At 40.1% G+C, this 21,919-nt stretch overlaps 1 protein-coding gene across 1 annotated transcript in view; it reads left to right on the top strand.

The window, feature by feature from the left end:
• Positions 1-21,919, top strand: part of LOC150075769 (apoptosis-inducing factor 3-like) — a 217,772-nt gene that overhangs the window by 74,985 nt on the left and 120,868 nt on the right. The window contains exon 9 of the mRNA XM_090387198.1: positions 1,203-1,290. Within this exon, the coding sequence (XP_090243324.1) occupies positions 1,203-1,290 (88 nt within the window). The remainder of the gene's footprint in view (positions 1-1,202; positions 1,291-21,919) is intronic.

Here is a 21,919-nt window from a genome sequence, read left to right as displayed (position 1 = left end):
ACCTGGTATGGCATAATGGATCTGTGAATTCATGCTGTTTTCGCCATATTCTGTTTCTCCCATCAGCAGGAACCAGGATTTGCCAGACAAGGCAATATTATTCCAGTCCTCTGTCTAATGTTGGTGTTCCTGAGTCCACTGTAACCACACCTTCATGAGTTTTGCTGACAGGAGTGGAACCAGTTTGATCATTGGTTATGATACTCCATCCGTGACAAGATACAGTAAGTTGTGTTCTGAAATGCCTTTTGAATTACCATTGTTCTATTGGGTTGTTATATAATTGACTGTAGTCTTTGTATTAACCTGCTAAAGTCTTTTTGATCTCTCACATTAACAAACTGTTTATGACCATAGGATATTGTTGGCTGGACATTGTTTGCTTATTGGACCAATCCTGATACTTCCCAGGGACAATTCTATGTGAAACACCAGTAGAGTTACAGTTTCTGAGGTACTCATACCAGCAAATCTTGCACTGACTATCATGCTGCATTAAGTGTGATTTAAATTTTTTGCCCATTCTTACACTGAATTGCACACGTACAGTGCATCCCTTTCTGCCCCCCCTGCTTGATATCACATGGCATAAACATGTGTTGCTGTTATTGAAAGTGGGTAGAGGGCCTAATAAAGTGATCACTCAGTATATTATCCTATGAAAACCACTAGTGGCCATTTGCCAGTATGTTATCCTAATGCATGTAGCAATGATTTGCCATTTCTGATTTATTTGTCTCCAAAATTTCATTTACTTTTACACAAGCTGAAATAACCAGTTTTTGATGTGGTATTACTATTAATAAATAATGGTAATTATACTAACTTATCATATCAAATTACTCGCCCTCTATCTGAACTAAAGAGCGCAAAAATCATTCAGACATATGAAGAATAATTTGTAGTATAACAGGATCTGCCACAAATTCAGTTTTGGAGAGTTTATTCCACCTCCTGTACCACATGTGAGTTTCTGAACCCAAGTTCTACAGTAATACTTGTTAACTGTTTCACGTCAATGAAATATACCTGTAAAAATTGCATGCCAAAACAATAAAAACGCTGACCCCATATATAATGGGAAAAAGTAAGGACAAAAAAAAAAATTAATATTAGGATTATAATATTTATTCATTAGCCAACTACTGTTATTAATAGTCTTTATTTAATTTCTCGTATTCTTTCAAATATCTTTCAGGCAGTACATGTAGATCCATTTTCCAAGGTTGTGAAATGTGATGACGGTAGTCATGTTTCTTATGACTACATTATGATTGCAACAGGTGGAAGGTAAAGTGTTTTTTTTTTTTTTTTTTAATTGTCTTCTTGAAGTCCATAATTGAAATTGAATATTCTCTAAACCCTCTTTAATATGGCTACTGAACAGTAGTTTGTACAGAACAGCATCTTGAATTACAGTTGAAACTCAGGCTACTGTTCTTTATTTAACTCACACTGATAAAAAAAATAGAAAAAAAAACCGTAATAATAATAAATATATATATATATATATATTTTTTTTTTTTATAACATATGTGAAATTATGTACAAAATTTGAGGAGTAGAAATAGAAAAAGAGTTTCAGAACATTATTTATGCCATCAAAATAATGATTGAACATAACATCCTTTTCTAAAACATATATTACGCTATTTATTAAACTGAATACCAAAGATAACCATACAACTTTTTTTTTTTTAATGAAAACCCCAAGTACGAGAGGTATTAGAACCTATACTACTTAGTACTGTGCTTGGGTTGGAGGTTGAGAAGATGAAAGAAGTTATTTGTTGACATTAGATTTGAACTTCTGGTCCTTGAGGTTGTTACGGACATTCTCTCAGATATGCCAAATAAGCTGTACTTGCTACCTGGGAGTCTAAAACGCTGATGGAACTGATATTCCGGTGGCACTCAAGTCAAGTGGACCCAATTTCGGCAAAGTCCGGACGGTCTGTGACAGCCAAATCCTCTGCTTGCACCTTCACGTTGGTGGGACTGTTAGTAATCCTGGGTATTTTTATTTTATTTTTGTTACACAGAGCATTAAAACTATGATAAATGAATTAGCTTTCGGCTGGGTGGCAGCCTTCATCAGGCTGCCACCCAGCCGAAAGCTAATTCATTTATCATAGTTGTAATGCTCTGTGTAACAAAAATAAAATAAATTATGAATCCAGAGCATGCAGGCGTGTTTTATTAATCCTGGGTATGACCTCCATACACAAGTACATGGTGGGTGACCAACCAGGTGTGAACCAATGTAAGCAGGGGTCGAGGTGTGGTGCCCACACCACATGGAGGAATGCCGTCCGCTCTATGTTACCAGGCAGTGCTAGGTGGTAGATGTGCAATACCACCACTTTGCTTATTGGAGGCTTGAAGTGGTGGAACCCATGTTTAGTCTCTAGAGCTAAGTTCTGGTCAACCCTTCCCTATCTCTTCCATCATGCAGTATGATTGATGACTTTTGAGGTTATGATGAACATCGTGGCGAGATCCAATATTCCTTATATTTCGAGGGTACAGCTCTAAAACGGTGTTTGCAGGCTGCCTGCTAGTTAGTACACTGGACTGAACCTATTGGTAACTCTCTAGGAGGCTTCCAGATCAGCTAGTGTATAATCTTGCTACCTCTACTCTGCCAGATAGTGACTGGAGGGAGTCTGAGTAGTGGGAGAGGGAGTCATTGTCGAGGCCACATTATATCAAGGATCTGGGTATATTCTTACCATGTGTATGCCATATCCAAAAATTTCATTACTTCATACAGCATGTCCCACCCACTTTTTCTTACTATTGAATACACAATGAATTGCCAAACTAATAGAGCAAGCTTATCTGTGAAAAGATGTAAACCTCCCAAGCACTTCCTAATTCATTTCACAAATATACATGGTCTCAATTCTAATCTTAACGATGTCCATTTCCACTTGTAGTCTGCCACACACACCATGTACTTTTTCTGACAGAATCTCAGTTATCGGTTGATTCAACTACTGCTCATCTCAGATGCCCAAATTATTTGCTGTATGAATCGTATGATTCCTTTTGCCTCAAAGGTGGTACTTGTGCATATGTCCGTTCTGATATTCCCTGTCAGAGACTTGGCAATTTGGAATCTCCTCAATTTGGAATTTGGCAACTACTAATGACCTTACACAGATTGTTCATTTACCTACAAGAATACCGGACAATCCTAATCATACAACCAATACGCAAACAACCCTTCTTTTTCTCGCAAACAACCCTTCTAAGTACACGGTAGAAGTGAGAGGTCCTTTAGGCACTTCAGATCAAAACTTGGTGATCATCTCTTCCCCAATGGGACCTTTATCTCATGGCTATTCCCAACCTCGTGTTGTTTGGCATTACAAGAATGCAAAATGGGATGACCTGCGAGACTTCTTTTCTTCTTTTAATTGGTCGGATTACTGTTTCAAAACTGCTGATGTCAATGTTTGCTCAGATCGTGTCAGTAAAATTATTCTTGCAAGAATGGAATCCTTAATCCCACACTCCACTTTAAAATCTCGTCCTTTATCTAAACCTTGGTTTTCCAATAAATGTGCTAAGGCTGTTCAAGAGAAGAATGTTGCATATCGTAATTGACTTGTTTCTAATTCTTCAGTTTCATTTTCTGCCTACACCAAAGCTCGCAACAATTGTAAAGCAGTTATTAATCAGTCCAAACTAGAGTTTGAACAGGCTAAGAGTAGAAAACTTGCTTCTTGCCCTAATGGTATCCGAGCATTCTGGTCTCTTGCCAAAGCTATTGGCCGCAACTTTTGCCCATCTCTGCTCCCACCTCTGTCCAAACCAGATGGTTCTGTTGTCACTTCAGCCAAGGATAAAGCTGACCTGCTAACATCCCATTTTTTTTCCAACTCGTGTATTAATGATCTTGGTAAAACACATCCCAACATGCTCCATTCAATGCCTCCTGTGGTCTTCCGTCAAAAGGATGTCAGAAGGATTTTGACGAATCTTGATGCAAAGAAAGCTTTAGGACCCGATGGTATTTCTGCACTTGTTCTCAAAACATGTGCTCCTGAACTTACTCCTATTCCTTGCCGTCTTTTTTCACTTTCTTATTCCAAAGGTGTTTTTTCTTCTGCTTGGAAATTTGCTCATATCCAGCCAGTTCCCATCCAATTATCGTCCCATTGCAGTTACTTCTACTCTTTCTAAAGTAATGAAGAAATCAATTAACCGCCAACTCTTAAACTACCTAAAAACCTTCCGTCTGATAATCGATCGCCAGTATGGATTCCGTCAGTGTTGATCCACTGGTGATATTTTGGTTTATGTTACCCATTTATGTACTAGCATTAGCATTAGTAGAGGCATTTGATGCAAGAAAGCAAGCTTATGCAGCATCAGCCAAAAAAAAAAAAAAAAAAGTAACATAAATAAATAAAAATAACCACTTCCACTTCACCCCTCTGTTCGTTCGAAATACCTGTCCAGCTGAGCCTTAAACTTATTTAGGCTATCAACTTCCACGACAAGGGATGGAAGTCTGTTCCACCCACCAACCACCCGCTGGCTAAAGGCAAATTTCCGCACATCTATCCTACATCTGTCTTTCCTCAATTTGAATTTATGCCCTCTCAGGTGATTTTTCTGAGCTAGAGGAAGAATCCCATCAGCATTGAGCATGCTCAAACCATTCAAGGCTTTGTACACCTCTATCAGATCACCCCGCTGGTGCCTAGTTTCCAGACACTGTAATTTGCAAAACTTAAGCCTTTCTTCGTAAGAGAACCCCTTTGTCCCATTCACCAATCTAGTTGCCCTTCTCTGTACTCGTTCCAGCAGCTCTACATCCTTCCTGAAATGAGGCCTCCAGGCCTGTATACAGTACTCTAGGTGTGGCCTGACCATTGCCTTATACAAGGGAATAATCACCTCCTTATCCCTGCTAGAAAAATTCCTATATATCATTGACAATACACCATGAGCTACTCTTGCAGCTCGTCTGCACTGCTTAGAGAACTTCATATCTGCCTGCACCACCACCCCCAGGTCCCTTTCATTCTCTACCACTGTCAGTGTAGTATCACAGAGTTGATACGTTGCTCTGGGGTTGCTGTTTCCCATATGTAGTACTTTACATTTGTCAATGTTAAACTTCATTTGCCACCTCGAAGCCCATCTGCTCAACCTTTCCAAATCCTGTTGCAGCAGCATAGTGTCAGTAGTGTCCTTGACAACCCTGCCAACCTTCGTATCGTCTGCAAACTTGGACATTAAGCCTGATATACCATCATCAATATCATTTATAAATACAGAAAACAATAAAGGCCCCAATACTGAACCCTGAGGGACTCCACTAATAACATTAGTCCACGATGAGCAGTGTCCATTGATTACCACTCTCTGTCTTCTCCCCCTCAACCACCCCTTTATCCATAGCAGCAACTTGCCTCCAATGCCACACTGCTCCAATTTGTGCAGCAGTCTTCCATGTGCAACAGTATCAAAAGCCTTTCTAAGATCCAAGTATATAATATCAAAGTTATTCCCTGCATCCAGTTCTTTTGTGACTGCATCATAGTATCCAATCAAATTGGTCAGGCAAGACTTCCCCTTAACAAAACCATGCTGTGTCCTAGCTATAACTGAAGTCTTGTCTAGATGATCCTGCAGTGCTTCTTTCACCAGTGCCTCCATTAATTTTCCGGGAACAGAAGTTAAACTCACAGGTCTATAATTACTTGTGTCAGCCTTTGATCCCCCTTTGTGAATTGGGGTCACATTTGCACATCTCCAGTCAATGGGTACCTCCCCTGAGTCCAAGGAAGCTCTCATAATTATGGCTAAGGGTTTGCTTACCTCCTTTGCTGCCTCCTTTAATATAACTGGATAGATCCCATCCACCCCAGGTGCCTTTCTTGTGTTTATCTTCAACAATTTCTCCTCCACTTTGCTCTCAGTTATTACAAGATTCTCTAGCTTACTGCTAGAGTTGAATACACCTCTGGCATTCCCCTCGCTGAATAACTCCTCATGTGTGAATGTCGATGCAAAATATTCATTTAGTTTGTTAGCTACCCGAGCAGGGTCATCAACAGTTGACCCATCGATCTCAAGTGGACCAATCTGATTCATCCCCTTCCTTCTAGAGTTTACATAAGTAAAGAACTCTTTGCTGTTTTTCTTCGCATCCCTTGCCAAGGATCTCTCGTAATCTGCCTTCGCCTGCCTAACCTCCTTTGTAACTTGGTTACAGATCAACTTGTATCTTTCATAGGCGTCCGTGTCACGTGTTAATTTGTATGTATCCCATGCATTTTTCTTCTCTGCCATATGCCTCATTAGTTCATCTGACAACCATTTAGGCCTAAACCTTGAACAATATTTCTTAGTTGGTATGTAAAGCCTAGTAGCTTCCACGATAAGTTCTTTGAATGCTTCCCATTTTGAATTTGCTGTTGGCAATATCATCAGTTGATCCCACTGTATAGAATTTAAATACTGTCTCAGTCCATTGTAGTCGCCTTTACGAAAGCAATACCCCTTCCCTTTACCCCTAATGGTAGTTACCTCTTTGAGTAACTCCCACTTCAGCACACTGTGATCACTGCCACCAAGTGGTTCATTTATCTGCAGATTCTTAATGCATGAAGAATCACTACTGATAATCAGATCAAGAGTATTACTCCCTCTAGTTGCCTCTCTAACATGCTGATGTAGAAAATAGTCATTCAATAAACCCACAAAAGCCTTGCTACTGTGTGAGTGACCAGCCCCCAAATTCCAGTCAATATCTGGGAAATTAAAATCCCCCATTATAAGACTCTCTGATTTACTGGCCCACTCTATTTCTCCGAACAGTTTCTTATTATACTCATCAGAGTCATTAGGCCTATAGCACACTCCTACTCTCAATTTTGATCTCCCAATGCTTATGTCACACCAAACTGACTCGACACTGCACTGTCCAGCGATGTCGACTGGCTTCACTTCCTTGGATTTTATGTGTTTTTTAACTAATAGCATAACCCCTCCTCCCTTCCTATCCTGTCTATCCTTTCTGTAGACATTGTACTCCCCAAATTCCAGTTCTGCATTTCTTATATCTGTGTGACACCACGTCTCTGAAATCCCCACAATATCTGCCTTTGATGTTTTGAGCAATACCTCAAATTCATCAAATTTATTTACTAAACTCCTAGCATTGGTGTACACACAAGTATACATGCACCTGTTCTTTTTCTTAGCTACCCTAACACAACCCATGTGTTTACTTGTACCCCAATGATTCCCAGCAGACTCTGAAATATCCTGCATCTTATTTTCCAGGCTGCGGCTCATTCCAATAGAAGCAGTGCAAGAATCACTTTCACCTCTGCCAGTGGCTACTGTTAATCTATTAGTCCTTGTATCCCCCCAATCTAGCAGTTTTCCGACCCACCTAACATTGCCTCGATAGCATCAGCAAACATTCTTGCACCCTTTCTATTTAAGTGTATCCCATCCCTGTAGAAGCAGTCTCTCTTGTTAACAAGTACAGACCAGGCTGAAAAAAATTCTACCCCTTGAGTCCTGCACAATCTTTCCAGGGCCGAATTGATTGACAGGGCTCTCATCATATACTCCCTCCTATCGTGTCTGGGCAGAATTGCAGACACTTTCAATTTCAACCCTAATTCACGGCTTTTTTTCATCAGTGACCTGTACTTGTCAAGTAATTCCGCCGGTCTCCTACTCTTAATGTCATTAGTGCCAACGTGTACAACTATATCACCTTTTGTGCCCTTAAAAGATGATATCTGCTCTACAACGTCATCAACTTTTGCCCCTGGCAGACATACCCTGGTCCTATTCCACCTATCCTTTTTACAAAGCATGTTTCCCGTTTCCCTGACAATAGAGTCACCAACAACTACTAGTTCCTTTGGGACCAGCGCATTCTGCCTTGGGGGTTGCCGCTGTGTTCCGCGATGACCAAGTGCAAGCTCTGGCATTGGTGTGGGCAGCTGAGAGCTTGATGGGCCCCTCACTTGTAATCCTTCGAGGGCATCCACCCTATCCTTCAAGCTCTCATATAGGCCCATAACAACGCTGAGTTGTCGCCTTATCTCCTTACACTCCTTGCATCGCACACACACAAAGACATCCCCCATGGCAGTATCATGTCCCATACTTGACTGCTCCGCAAACATCAAGCAAATAGTGCATCTTACAAGGCTGTGATTCAGAGGACAACTGCCCCCCTCAGTTCTCCCCTGGGCCACAGCATTCCCATTAGCTTGAGCCCTTTGCTTTGCTGCTCTGGTTTGAGTCATGATTTAGATTTACTTTCAATAAAATTTCAATTTCTGTACAAAATTAAATCCTAAACTTGTATCCAAACACAGTTATAACGCTATATTTATGTTTCAGTAACGAGTGTTATCTACGGAATATTTACGTTTCAGTAACGAGTGTTATCTGCGAAATCCCTTTATATAACTTTCGTATCGAGTTATGTATTAATTATTTGTTTTTAATAATTATTTATGTTACGTAACCTAAGTGGTTATATGTATAATTAATTATGTTAAATATAATTAATTATATTACGTTTGTAATCTAAGTCGTTGTACGTTTAAATAAATACATATAATTTAACTGCTAACGAAGTTCAACTAACACTATCTAGTACGGTATATCGTATCACAAAGGCGGGAAAATTACGAACGGTTAGCGGAGTTGAAACACGTGGAAACCTTTACCGATACTTTTATGCAATTACAAGGCCGAGTAAAGAATAAATACACCAAATTAATCAGAAAATCACAAAATAATGTTATACTACTAAATTTAAATCAAAAGTTTTAGAAAAACAATAATTTCAAATCAATAAATAAGAAAAATCCACTTAGCGGCTTTGAAAACGACCGTCTCTAGTAGCCTCGTCAGCAGACTCGCCTACTACTCGCCTACTAATTCAATGGAAAGGTTTGGTGAAACAAGTAGTTGCTCTTGACATCTCAAAGGCTTTTGATCGTGTTTGGCATAAAGGTCTTCTAAACACGCTTCCATCTTATGGTTTGCCAACTGTTTTTAGTAATTGGTTATCCAGTTTTCTCTCTGATCGCTCACTGAGGGTGATGGTAGATGTCTCTCTGTCTTCTAACTTCTCCACTAATGCCGGTGTCCCACAAAGTTCAGTTCTTTCCCCCACTCCTTTCCACTTGTATATTAATGACCCTCTTCCATTGACTGGAAATCCTATCCATAGTTTTGCTGATGATAGTACATTGCATTCCACTTTCCATTTTGAGAAGCCTTGTCCTGCTCAATCAGCTTCAACTTCTCGTAAATCTGCTACTGATTTCTTAAATGCCGATCTTCAGGTAATTCTCCAGTGGGGCAAAGACAACTTAGTTGACTTCAACCCTTCTAAAACTCAGTTTTGTCTTATATCTTGCAAAAAGGATTCTTCTCCTCCTATGCTTATCTTTAGTGATACTCTGATTTCTAGGCAAAATGATATATCTCTCTTGGGGATTACCCTGACTTCTAATCTCTCTCTTGGGGATTACCCTGACTTCTAATCTCTCTTGGCACAAGCACATTACAAATATTGCTTCCTCTGCATCTAAAAAAACTTGGTTTTCTCATTTTCGCTCTCTGCATTACTTTTCTTCCAAACAGCTGCTCACTCTGTATAAATCGCAAACCCGCCCTGCCATGGAATATTGTTCTCACATCTGGGGTGGTGCCCCCAAAACCTCTCTCAGGCTTCTTGATTCCATTCAGAAGGGGGCAGTTAGTTAATTAATGATTCATCTCTAACAGAGTCTCTCCACTCGCTTTCTCATAGACGTACTGTTTCTGCTGCATGCCTCTTCTATAGATACTTCCATGGGCACTGTTCTTCTGAATTGGCTTCTATAATTCCTGCTCTCTCTTTCAAAACAGTCTGAACACGTGCTGCCACCAGCCAACATCCATTTACTGTCCAACTTCAAACTTCACAGAACCAACTTTTCATCTTCCTTGTTTATTCATTCAATTGCCCTTTTCTGGAACAACCTTTCTTCTTATATATTTCCTGAAAATTACAGTCTACAGAAGTTCAAATCCAATGTCAACAAATATCTTTAAAAGTCTTCTCAACCTCCAACCAAAGCACGGTACTAAGTACTATAGGTTCTAATACCTCTCATGTTTGGGGTTTACATAAAAAAAAAAAAAAACAGACTAATTTTCAAGAAAGACGTATGAAGGAAGGTTGTTCCAGAAAACGGCAGTTGAATGAGAAAGATGAAGAGTTGGTTCTGTGAGTTTGAATTTGGACAATAAATGGATGTCGGCTGCTGGCGGCATGTTTTCGGACTGTTTTTAAAGAGAGAGCAGGAATTAACAGTCTGGGTACGAGGTTAGCCTGTGCGGACGAAGCTCCTTGAAGCTCTTGGAACAGAGGTTTTTTCTGATTTATTTTCTGATTTTTTTTTTTTTTTTTTTTTATGAGAACCCCAAACACGAGAGGTATTATAACCTATAGTACTTAGTACCGTGCTTGGGTTGGAGGTTGAGAAGATGAAAGAAGATATTTGTTGATATTGGACTTGAACTTCTGTAGATTGTAATTTTCAGGAAATACGTATGAAGGAAGGTTGTTCCAGAAAATGGCAGTTGAATGAATAAATGAGGAAGATGAAAAGTTGGTTCTGTGGGTTTGAAGTTGGACAGTAAATGGATGTTGGCTGGTGGCAGCACGTGTTCGGACTGTTTTGAAAGAGAGAGCGGGAATTATAGAAGCCAATTCAGAAGAACAGTGCCCATGGAAGTATCTGTAGAAGAGGCATGCAGCAGAAACAGTGCGTCTATGAGAAAGCGAGTGGAGAGGCTCTGTTAGAGATGAATCATTAATTAACCTAACTGCCCTCTTCTGAATGGAATCAAGAAGCCTCAGAGAGGTTTTGGGGGCACCACCCCAGATGTGGGAACAATATTCCATGGCAGGGCGGATTTGCGATTTATACAGAGTGAGCAGCTGTTTGGGAGAAAAGTAACGCCGAGAGCGAAAGAGAAAACCAAGTTTTTTAGATGCAGAGGAAGCAATATTTGTAATGTGCTTGTGCCAGGAGAGATTAGAAGTCAGGGTAATCCCCAAAAGAGATATATCATTTTGCCTAGAAATCGGAGTGTCACTAAAGATAAGCATAGGAGCAGAAGAATCCTTTTTGAGAGATATAAGACAAGATTGAGTTTTAGAAGGGTTGAAATAAACTAAGTTGTCTTTGCCCCACTGCAGAATTACCTGAAGATCAGCATTTAAGGAATTGGCAGCAGATTTTCGAGAACTTGAAGCTGATTGAGCTGGACAAGGTTTCTCAAAATGGAAAGTTGAATGCAATGTGCTATCATCGGCAAAACTATGGATAGGATTTCCAGTCAATGGAAGAAGGTCATTGATATACAAGAGGAAAAGAGTGGGGGAAAGAACTGAACCTTGGGGGACACCGCCATTAGTGGAGAAGTTAGAAGACAGAGAGCCATCTACCATCACCCTCAGTGAACGATCAGAGAGAAAACTGGATAACCAATTACTAAAAACAGTTGGCAAACCATAAGATGGAACCTTGTTTAGAAGACCTTTATGCCAAACACGATCAAAAGCCTTTGAGATGTCAAGAGCAACTACTTGTGTTTCACCGAACCTTTCCATTGAATTAGTCCATAAATGGGTAACATAAGCCAGAATATCACCAGTGGATCGACACTGACGGAATCCATACTGGCGATCGTTGATCAGACGGAAGGTTTCTAGTTAGTTTAAGAGTTGGCGGTTAATTGATTTCTCCATTACTTTAGAAAGAGTAGAAGTAATTGCAATGGGACGATAATTGGATGGGAGGGATTTGTCACCCTTTTTAGGAACTGGCTGGATATGAGCAAATTTCCAAGCAGAAGGAAAAACACCTTTGGAATAAGAAAGTGAAAAAAGGCGGCAAAGAATAGGAGTAAGTTCAGGAGCACAGGTTTTGAGAACAAGTGGAGAAATACCATCAGGACCTGGAGCTTTCTTAGCATCAAGATTCATCAAAATCCTTCTGATATCCTTTTGACAGAAGACCACAGGAGGCATTGAATGGAGCGTGTTAGGAATGGTGGGAGGTGTTTTACCAAGATCATTAATACATGAGCTTGAAGAAAAATGGGATGCTAGCAGGTCAGCTTTATCCTTGGCTGAAGTGACAACAGAACCATCTGGTTTGGACAGAGGTGGGAGCAGAGATGGGCAAAAGTTGCGGCCAATAGCTTTGGCAAGAGACCAGAATGCTCGCCTACCATTAGGGCAAGAAGCAAGTTTTCTACTCTTAGCCTGTTCAAACTCTAGTTTGGACTGATTAATAACTGCTTTACAATTGTTGTGAGCTTTGGTGTAGGCAGAAAATGAAACTGAAGAATTAGAAACAAGCCAATTACGATATGCAACATTCTTCTCTTGGACAGCCTTAGCACATTTATTGGAAAACCAAGGTTTAGATAAAGGACGAGATTTTAAAGTGGAGTGTGGGATAAAGGATTCTATTCCTGCAAGAATAATTTCACTGACACGATCTGAGCAAATGTTGACATCAGAAGTTTTGAAACAGTAATCAGACCAAGGAAAAGAAGAAAAGAAGTCTCGCAGGTCATCCCATTTTGCATTCTTGTAATGCCAAACAATACGAGGTTCAGAATAGCCATGAGATAAAGGTTTCATTGGAGAAGAGACAATCACCAAGTTGTGATCTGAAGTGCCTAAAGGACCTCTCACATCAACCTTGTACTTAGAAGGGTTGTTTGTGAGAAAAAGATCAAGCGTATTGGCTGTATGATTAGGATTGTCCGGTATTCTTGTAGGTAAATGAACAATCTGTGCTAGGTCATTAGTAATTGCAAAAGCCTCAGCATCTCGACCTGCTGGGTCGGTGTGACTAGAAAACGGAAGCCAGCTGGAGTTGTGAACGTTAAAATCACCAAGGAAAATTACCTCACTGTTAGGAAAGTTGGACTGGAGAAAGTCAAGTTGCAAAGAGAGGAAGTCAAAGAGCTCCAAGTGATTAGTGGAGTTGGGAGAACGGTAGAGACAACAGATGAAATTTACACAATGAGGTAGAGAGATTTTAAGCCAGAGAAGATCAAAGAGAGGAGATTCCAAATTGCCAAGTCTTTGACAGGGAATATCAGAGCGGACATATGCACAAGTACCACCTTTGAGGCGAAAGGAATCATACAGCAAATAATTTGGACATCTGAGATGAGCAGTAGTTGAATCAACTGATAACTGAGATTCAGTCAGAAAAAGTACATGGGGTTTGGAAGACTGCAAGTGGAAATGGGCATCGTTGAGATTAGAATTGAGACCACGTATATTTGTGAAATGAATTAGGAAGTCCTTGGGAGGTTTAGATCTTTTCGCAGATAAGCTTGCTCTATTATTTTGACAATTCATGGTGTATTCAATAGTAAGAAAAAGTGGGTGGGACATGCTGTATGAAGTAATGAAATTTTTGGATATGGTGTACATGTGGTAAGAATATACCCAGATCCTTGACATAACGTGGCCTCGACAATGCTCCCCGCATACACACTACTCGGACTCCCTCCAATCACTATCTGGCAGAGTAGAGGTAGCAAGATTATACACTAGCTGATCCGGAAGCTTCCTAGAGAGTTACCAATAGGTTCAGTCCGGTGTACTAACTAGTGGCCGGCCTGCGAACACCGTTTTAGAGCTGTACCCTCGAAATGTAAGGAATATTGGATCTCGCCACGATGTTAATCATAACCTCAAAAATCGTCAATCATACTGCATGATGGAAGAGATAGGGAAGGGTTGGCCGGAACTTAGCTCTAGAGACTAAACATGGGTTCCACCACTTCAAGCCTCCAATAAGCAAAGTGGTGGTATTTCACTGGTTCATGAGAGTCATCTACCACCTAGTAGATTTATTATCTTAAATTGTCATATTAACTTATTTTCTAGAGTAGCTTTATATTCCTAGTTACGATACTTAGTTTAAAGTTTAACTTAGACAGAGATTTTGTAGGTATTACTTAGTATCGGTAACGGTATCAAATCCATGTGTTACAAATTGAACGAGAGGTCTTTTTTTTTTAACCAAATTTAGTCGATTTATTAACCAATTGTTATATCAAACTATCTTCTATAAGTAGATTATAGATCTAGTCAGGATCCTTAGTTTATTCTAAATTGAGATAGCGAGATTTGGAAGCTAATCAATACTTACGAGTCCATAGAAGTACCGTTTGAGAATTCCCGCCATTTTTACACGATAGCATAAGCTTAGTGTAGTATAGTGCATAATATAATATTGTCAATTAATCAGTAAATCTATTAATCTTGATAAACTTTATTGTAAATTAAATTGTATTTTTAACTCTATATATATATATATATATATATATATATATATATATATATATATATATATATATATAACGACTTAATCGTAACAAATAATTAATACATAACTATAGTGGTACACGTGATACGGAAATTGTATAAAGGGAACTCGTAGAAAACACTAGATACCGAAAAAATAAATATAGCGTTATAACTGTTTTGGGATATAAATTAAGGATTTAATTTTTGTTTTGAAATTTTATTGAATTAAATCGGAATCATGACTCTGAACAGAGTAGCAAAGCAAAAGGCTCAAGCTAATGGGAGTGCTGTGGTTCAGGGGAGAACTGAGGGGGTCAGTTGCCCTCTGAATCACAGTCTTTTAAAATGCACTGTTGCTTGATGTTTGCGGAGCAGTCGGGTACGGGACATGATACTGCCAAGGGGGATGTCTTTGTGTGTGCACGATGTAAGGAGTGCAAGGAAATCAGGCGACAACTCAGCGTTGTTATGGGCCTTTATGAGACCTTGAAGGACAGGGTGGATGCCCTCGAAGGAAATAAATTGAGGGGCCCATCAAGCTCTCAGCTGCCCACATCAACGCCAGAGCTTGCACTTGGTCATCAGGCAACACAGAGGCAGTCCCCTAGACAGAATGCGCTGGTCCCACAGGAACTAGTAGTTGTTGGTGACTCTATTGTCAGGGAAACGGGGAACATGCTTTGTAAAAAGGATAGGTGGAATAGGACACTAGACACATACCAGGGTATGTCTGCCAGGGGCAAAGGTTGATGACGTTGTAGAGTGGATATCATCTTTTAAGGGTACAAAAGGTGATATAGTTGTACACATCGGCACTAATGATATTAAGAGTAGGAGACCGGCGGAATTACTTAGCAAGTACAGGTCTGTTGAAAAAAAGCCGTGAATTAGGGTTGAATTTGAAAGTGTCTGCAATTCTGCCCAGACACGATAGGAGGGAGTATATGATGAGAGCCTTGTCGATCAATTCGGCCCTGGAGGGATTGTGCAAGGCTCAAGGGGTAGAATTTTTTTCAGCCTGGACTGTACTTGTTAACAGGAGAGATTGCTTCTACAGGGATGGGATACACTTAAATAGAAAGGGTGCAAGAATTTTTGCTGATGCTGTCGAGGCAGTGTTTAAGTGGGTCGGAAAACTGCTAGTTGGGGGGGGGGATACAAGGACTAATAGATTAACAGTAGCCACTGGCAGAGGTGGAAGTGATTCTTGCACTGCTTCTATTGAAATGAGCAGAAGCCCTGAAAAACAAGATGCAGGATATTTCAGAGACTGCTGGGAGTCATTGCGGTACAAGTAAACACATGGGTTGTGTTAGGGTAGCTAAAAATAGAAACAGGTGCATGTATACCTGCGTGTACACCAATGCTAGGAGTTTGGTAAATAAATTTGATGAATTTGAGGTATTGCTCAAAACATCAAAGGCAGATATTGTTGGGATATCAGAGACGTGGTGTCACACAGATATAAGTAATGCGGAACTGGAATTTGGGGAATACAATGTGTATAGAAAGGATAGACTGGATAGGAAGGGAGGAGGGGTTATGCTATTAGTTAAGAAACACAAAGTCCAAGGAAGTGAAGCCAGTCGACATCGATGGATAGGGCAGTGTCGAGTCAGTTTGGTGTGACATAAGCATAAGGAAATCAAAATTGAGAGTAGGAGTGTGCTATAGGCCTAATGACTCTGATGAGTATAATAAGATATTGTACAGGGAAATAGAGTGGGCCAGTAAATCAGAGAGTCTTATAATGGGGGATTTTAATTTCCCAGATATTGACTGGAATTTGTGGGTTGGTCTCTCGCACACTAGCAAGGCTTTTGTGGATTTATTGGATGATTGTTTTCTACATCAGCATGTTCGTGAGGCAACAAGAGGGAGCAATACTCTTGATCTGATTATCAGTAGTGATTCTTCATGCATTAAGAATCTGCAGATAAATGAACCACTAGGTGGCAGTGATCACAGTGTGTTGAAGTGGGATTTACTCAAGGAGGTAACTACCATCAGAGGTAAAGGGAAGGGTTTTTGTTTTCGTAAAGGCGACTATGATGGTCTGAGACAGTATTTAAATTCTATACAGTGGGACCAACTGATGATGTTACCAACGGCAAACTCAAAATGGGAAGCATTCAATGAACTAATCTTGGAGGCTACAAGGCTTTACATACCAACTAAGAAATATTGTTCAAGGTTTAGGCCTAAATGGTTGTCAGATGAACTAAGGAGACATGTGGCAGAGAAGAAAAATGCATGGGATACATACAAATTAATGGGTGACATGGAAGCCTATGATAGATATAAGTTGGTCTGTAACCAAGTCACAAAGGAGATTAGGCAGGCAAAGGCAGACTAGGAAAAATCCTTGGCAAAGGACGCAAAGAAAAACAGAAAAGAGTTCTTTACATATTTAAACTCAAGAAGGAAAGGGATGAATCAGATTGGTCCACTGGATATTGATGGTTCAACAGTTGAGGATCCTGCTCAGGTGGCTAACAATCTAAACGAGTATTTTGCATCTACATTCACGGCATGAGGAGTTATTCAGGAAGGAGAATGATGTAGGTAAAGTAAACATTGGCAGTGAGCTGGATGATTTTGTAATAACTGAGAAGAAAGTGGAGGAGAGATTGTTGAGAATAAACATAAAAAAGGCACCTGGGGTGGATGGGATCTATCCAGTTATATTAAAGGAGGCAGCAAAGGAAGTAAGCAAACCCCTAGCCATAATTATGAGAGCTTCTTTGGACTCAATGGAGGTACCCATAGACTGGAGATGTGCAAATGTAACCCCAATTCACAAAGGAGGATCAAAGGCTGACACAAGTAATTATAGACCTGTTAATTTAACTTCTTTTCCAGGTAAATTAATGGAGGCACTGGTTAAAGAGGCACTGCAGGATCATGTAGACAAGAATTCAGTCATAGCTGAGACGCAGCATGGTTTTGTTAAGGGCAGGTCTTGCCTGACCAATTTGATTGGATACTATGATGTAGTCACAAAAGAACTGGATGCAGGGAATAACTTTGATATTATATATTTGGATCTTAGAAAGGCTTTTGATACTGTTGCACATGGAAGACTGCTGCACAAGTTGGAGCAGTGTGGCATTGGAGGCAAATTGCTGCTATGGATAAGGGGATGGTTGAGCGGCAGAAGACAGAGTGGTAATCAATGGACACTGCTCAACGTGGACTAATGTTATTAGTGGAGTTCCTCAGGGTTCAGTGTTGGGTCTGTTGTTGTTTTCGGTGTTTATGAATGATATTGATGATGGGATATCAAGTTTAATGTCCAAGTTTGCAGATGATACAAAAGTTGGCAGGGTTGTTAAGGACACTACTGACGCTATGCTGCTGCAACAGGATCTGGAAAGGTTGAACAGATGGGCTGAGAGGTGGCAAATGAAGTTTAACATTGAAAAATGTAAGGTACTACATATGGGAAACAGTAACCGCAGAGCAACGTATCAACTCTGCGGTACTACACTGATAGTGGTGGAGAATGAAAAGGACCTGGGGTTAATTGTGCAAGCAGATATGAAGTTCTCTGAGCAGTGCAGACGAGCTGCAAGAGTAGCTCATGGTGTATTGTCAATGATACAGGAATTTTTCTAGCAGGGATAAGGATGTGATTATTCCCTTGTATAAGGCAATGGTTGGGCCACATCTTGAGTACTGTATACAGGTCTGGGGGCCTCATTTCAAGAAGGATGTAGAGCTGCTGGAACGGGTACAGAGAAGGGCAACAAGATTAGTGAATGGAACAAAGGGTTGCTCTTACGAAGAAAGGCTTAAATTTTGCAAATTATAGAGTCTGGAGACTAGGCACAGGCGAGGTGATCTGATAGAGGTGTATAAGGCTTTGAATGGTTTGAGCATGCTCAATGCCAATGGGATTCTTCATCTTGCTCAGAATAATCACCTCAGAGGGCATAAATTCAAATTGAGGAAGGACGGATGTCGGATAGATGTGTGGAAATTTGCCTTTGGCCAGCGGGTGGTTGGTTGGTGGAACCGACTTCCATCACTCGTTGTTGAAGTTGATAGCCTAAACAAATTTAAAGCTCAACTGGACAGGTATTTCGAACGAACGGAGGGTGAAATGGGAGTGGTGTGTGTTTTTTTTTTTTTTTTTTTTGGCTGATGCTGAATAAGCTTGCTTTCTTGCATCATATGCCTCTACTAATGCTAATTATAGAAGCCAATTCAGAAGAACAGTGCCCTTGGAAGTATCTGTAGAAAAAGCATGCAGTAGGTCTACGAGACAGAGTGGAGAAAGACTATTAGAGAGGAGTCATTAATTAACCTGGCTTCCTCCTTCTGAATGGAATCTAGAAGCCTGTTTTGGGGACACCGCCCCAGATGTGGGAACAATATTCCACGGTAGGGCAGATTTGCGATTTGTACAGAGTGAACAGCTTTTGGAAGAAAAGTAACGCCGATAGGAAAAGACAAAACCAAGTTTTTTAGATGCAGAGGAAGCAATATTTGTAATGTGCTTCTGCCAAGAGAGATTAGAAGTCAGGGTAACCCCTAAATATATCTCTTTTGGGGGTTACCCTGACTTAATCAGAGTGTCACCAAAGATAAGCATAGGAGCAGAAGAATCCTTTTTGCGAGATATAAAACAAGACTGAGTTTTAGAGGGATTGAAATCAACCAAGTTGTCTTTGCCCCACTGGAGATCGGCATTAAAGGAATTGTAGTGGATATTCGAGAAGTTGAAGCTGTTTCGGCAGGGCAAGGTTTCTCAACATGGAAAGTGAAATGCAATGTGCTATCTTCGGCAAAACTATGGATAAGATTTCGAATCCATATGACCTTCTTCCATTCAATGGAAGAAGGTCATTAATATACAAGTGGAAAAGAGTGGGGAAAAGAACTGAAGCTTGGGGGACACCAGCATTTAATGGAGAAGTTAGAAGACAGAGCCATCTACCACCATCTTCAGTGAGTGATCAGAGAGAAAACTGGATAACTAATCACAAAACACAGTTGGCAAACCAACTGTGTTTTGCAACTTCTGTAAAGGTCTTCTAAACAAGCTTCCAAAGATGGAAGCTTGTTTAGAAGACCTTTATGCCAAACACGATCGAAAGCCTTTGAGATGTCAAGAGCAACTGCTTGCATTTCACCGAACGTTTCCATTGAATTTGTCCATAAATGGGTAAGGTAAGCCAGAATATCACCAGTGGATCAACACTGTCGGAATCCATACTGGCGATCGTTGATCAGACGGAAGGTTTCTAGGCAGTTTAAGAGTTGGCAGTTAATTGATTTTTCCATTACTTTAGAAAGAGTAGAAGTAATTGCAATGGGACGATAATTGAATGGGAGGGATTTGTCACCCTTTTTAGGAATTGGCTGGACATGAGCAAATTTCCAAGCAGAAGGAAAAACACCTTTGGAATAAGATAGTGAAAAAAGGTGGCAAAGAACAGGAGTAAGTTCAGGACCACAGGTTTTGAGAACAAGTGGAGAAATACCATCAGAACCTAGAGCTTTCTTAACGTGAAGATTCTTCAAAATCCTTCTGACATCCTTTTGACGGAAGACCACAGGAGGCATTGAATGGAGCGTGTTGGGAATGGTGGGAGGTGTTTTTCCAAGATCATTAATACAGGAGTTGGAAGAAAAATGGGATGCTAGCAGGTCAGTTTTATTCTTGGCTGAAGTGTCAACAGAACCATCTGGTTTTGAGAGAGGTGGGAGCAGAGATGGGCAAAAGTTGTGGCCAATAGCTTTGTCAAGAGACCAGAATGCTCGGATACCATTAGGGCAAGAAGCATATTTTTATTTTATTGATGTGTAAACGTCTTTGGCAGCACCTACTAAATTTCAGACAGTAGTAAAATCAATTTGTCATGATTTTGCGACACAGCAATGACGTCATTTCCATTTCATAACAAAGAAAATCGGGAGAGGAGATTGCTCAAAGGATCATGTGAGGTGATATTGTATGTGGTCAGAGCTGGCATAAACCAGCTGGTTGTGGAAAAACGTTTATATCATCAAAGTTTCTTGCGAAGTCAGACTTTAGAATACCCAATGAGTTTGACGTCGTAAGAAACTTCGATGATATAATGCAGCCCGACACACAAGGCCTGTTTTCTAAAACGTTTATGATTCAGGGTATACCACTTAGGTGGCTTTGGGCTAACCATTGCCACCCATGGCAGAACCTTTTGATAACCAGAGAAATGGATATCTTGCAAAATTTAAAGTAAAGTAAATAATTTAAAGCAAAGGATCATGGGAGATGAACTTGGATGTGCTCAGAGCTAGCATAAACCAGCTGATTTTGGAAAAAAGTTTGGTTCGGGCATACCACTTAGGTGGCTTTGGGCTAACCATTGCAACTTGTGGCAGAAACCTTTTGGTAAACAGGGAAATATATCTTTGAGGGTAGTGATCTTGGATGTGCTCAGAGCTGGCATAAACCAGCTCTGAGCACATCCACATTACCACATGCTTCGTCGGGGTCACTATTTTTGTTGTCTTTACACATTGTCTTACATATTTCAATCATTTTGTGAATGTCCAAGTCTTATTCATATAATTTACCATCTAGTATGAGCGATGACAATGAAGAGCTCATTTCATCTCTGACAGTACCTGTTTCATCTCTGACAGTACCTGTTTCATCTCTGACAGTACCTGTTTCCTCATTGCAAAATGGAATGTATTACCATCTCGCATTTGTACTTGTTGAGATCCTGAGCATGGATACTGTCATTTCCTGCAGTTCTCGTTAGCACTGCATGTGTAATTTGCAACAAAGCATGACAGAGTAACATGATCCAACATGATAGTATGATTGTAGCAGTACAAATACTTGTATTGTTGTAATCATACCATTCAATCAAATGGGTAATTAGGCTACTGGCCTAACATCTTCAAAATGTTGATTCAGTAGAGTAAGCAGTGTTTTACTGAGTATCCTGTTTATCACTAACATTGATTTGAGTAGAGTAAGTAGTGGGTGTGAGCGTAAATTGCATTGTTCATGATTTCGGTTCGTTGTTTGAAATTTAGTAGGTGTCATCAAAGATGTTTACACATGAAATACCATTCGTGCATACAGGGTACCTATGCAATTTTTTTATTTTTCAGGTACCTTCTGGTTTTCCATAGTTTCGATTTCCAGTTTTGTTAGTTCATTCCACTTACTCTCATTCACTTGCTACTTTACCTCTATTCCATTATGGTTGTTGGGTTCCCTCTGCTAATTATAGCAGTGTCTCTAGTCCATAAACCATCTATGTATCATTGTAATCATTTTCTATAACCTCTTATTATTAATACATTGTTTGATAGTATATAACAGAGCGATGATGCTCAATACGTTCTAGCATTAGCATTAGTAGAGGCATTTGATGCAAGAAAGCAAGCTTATGCAGCATCAGCCAAAAAAAAAAAAAAAAACCACTTCCACTTCATCCCTCTGTTCGTTCAAAATACCTGTCCAGCTGAGCCTTAAACTTATGTAGGCTATCAACTTCCACGACAAGGGATGGA

This window comes from Mastigoproctus giganteus, chromosome 13 (assembly GCF_048544385.1).
Source record: "Mastigoproctus giganteus isolate SK-2022 chromosome 13, ASM4854438v1, whole genome shotgun sequence".
In the NCBI taxonomy this organism is placed as follows: Eukaryota; Metazoa; Arthropoda; class Arachnida; order Uropygi; family Thelyphonidae; genus Mastigoproctus; species Mastigoproctus giganteus.
The sequence above is the reverse complement of the archived record's forward strand: the minus strand, read 5'-3'. Positions and strand labels throughout refer to the sequence as shown.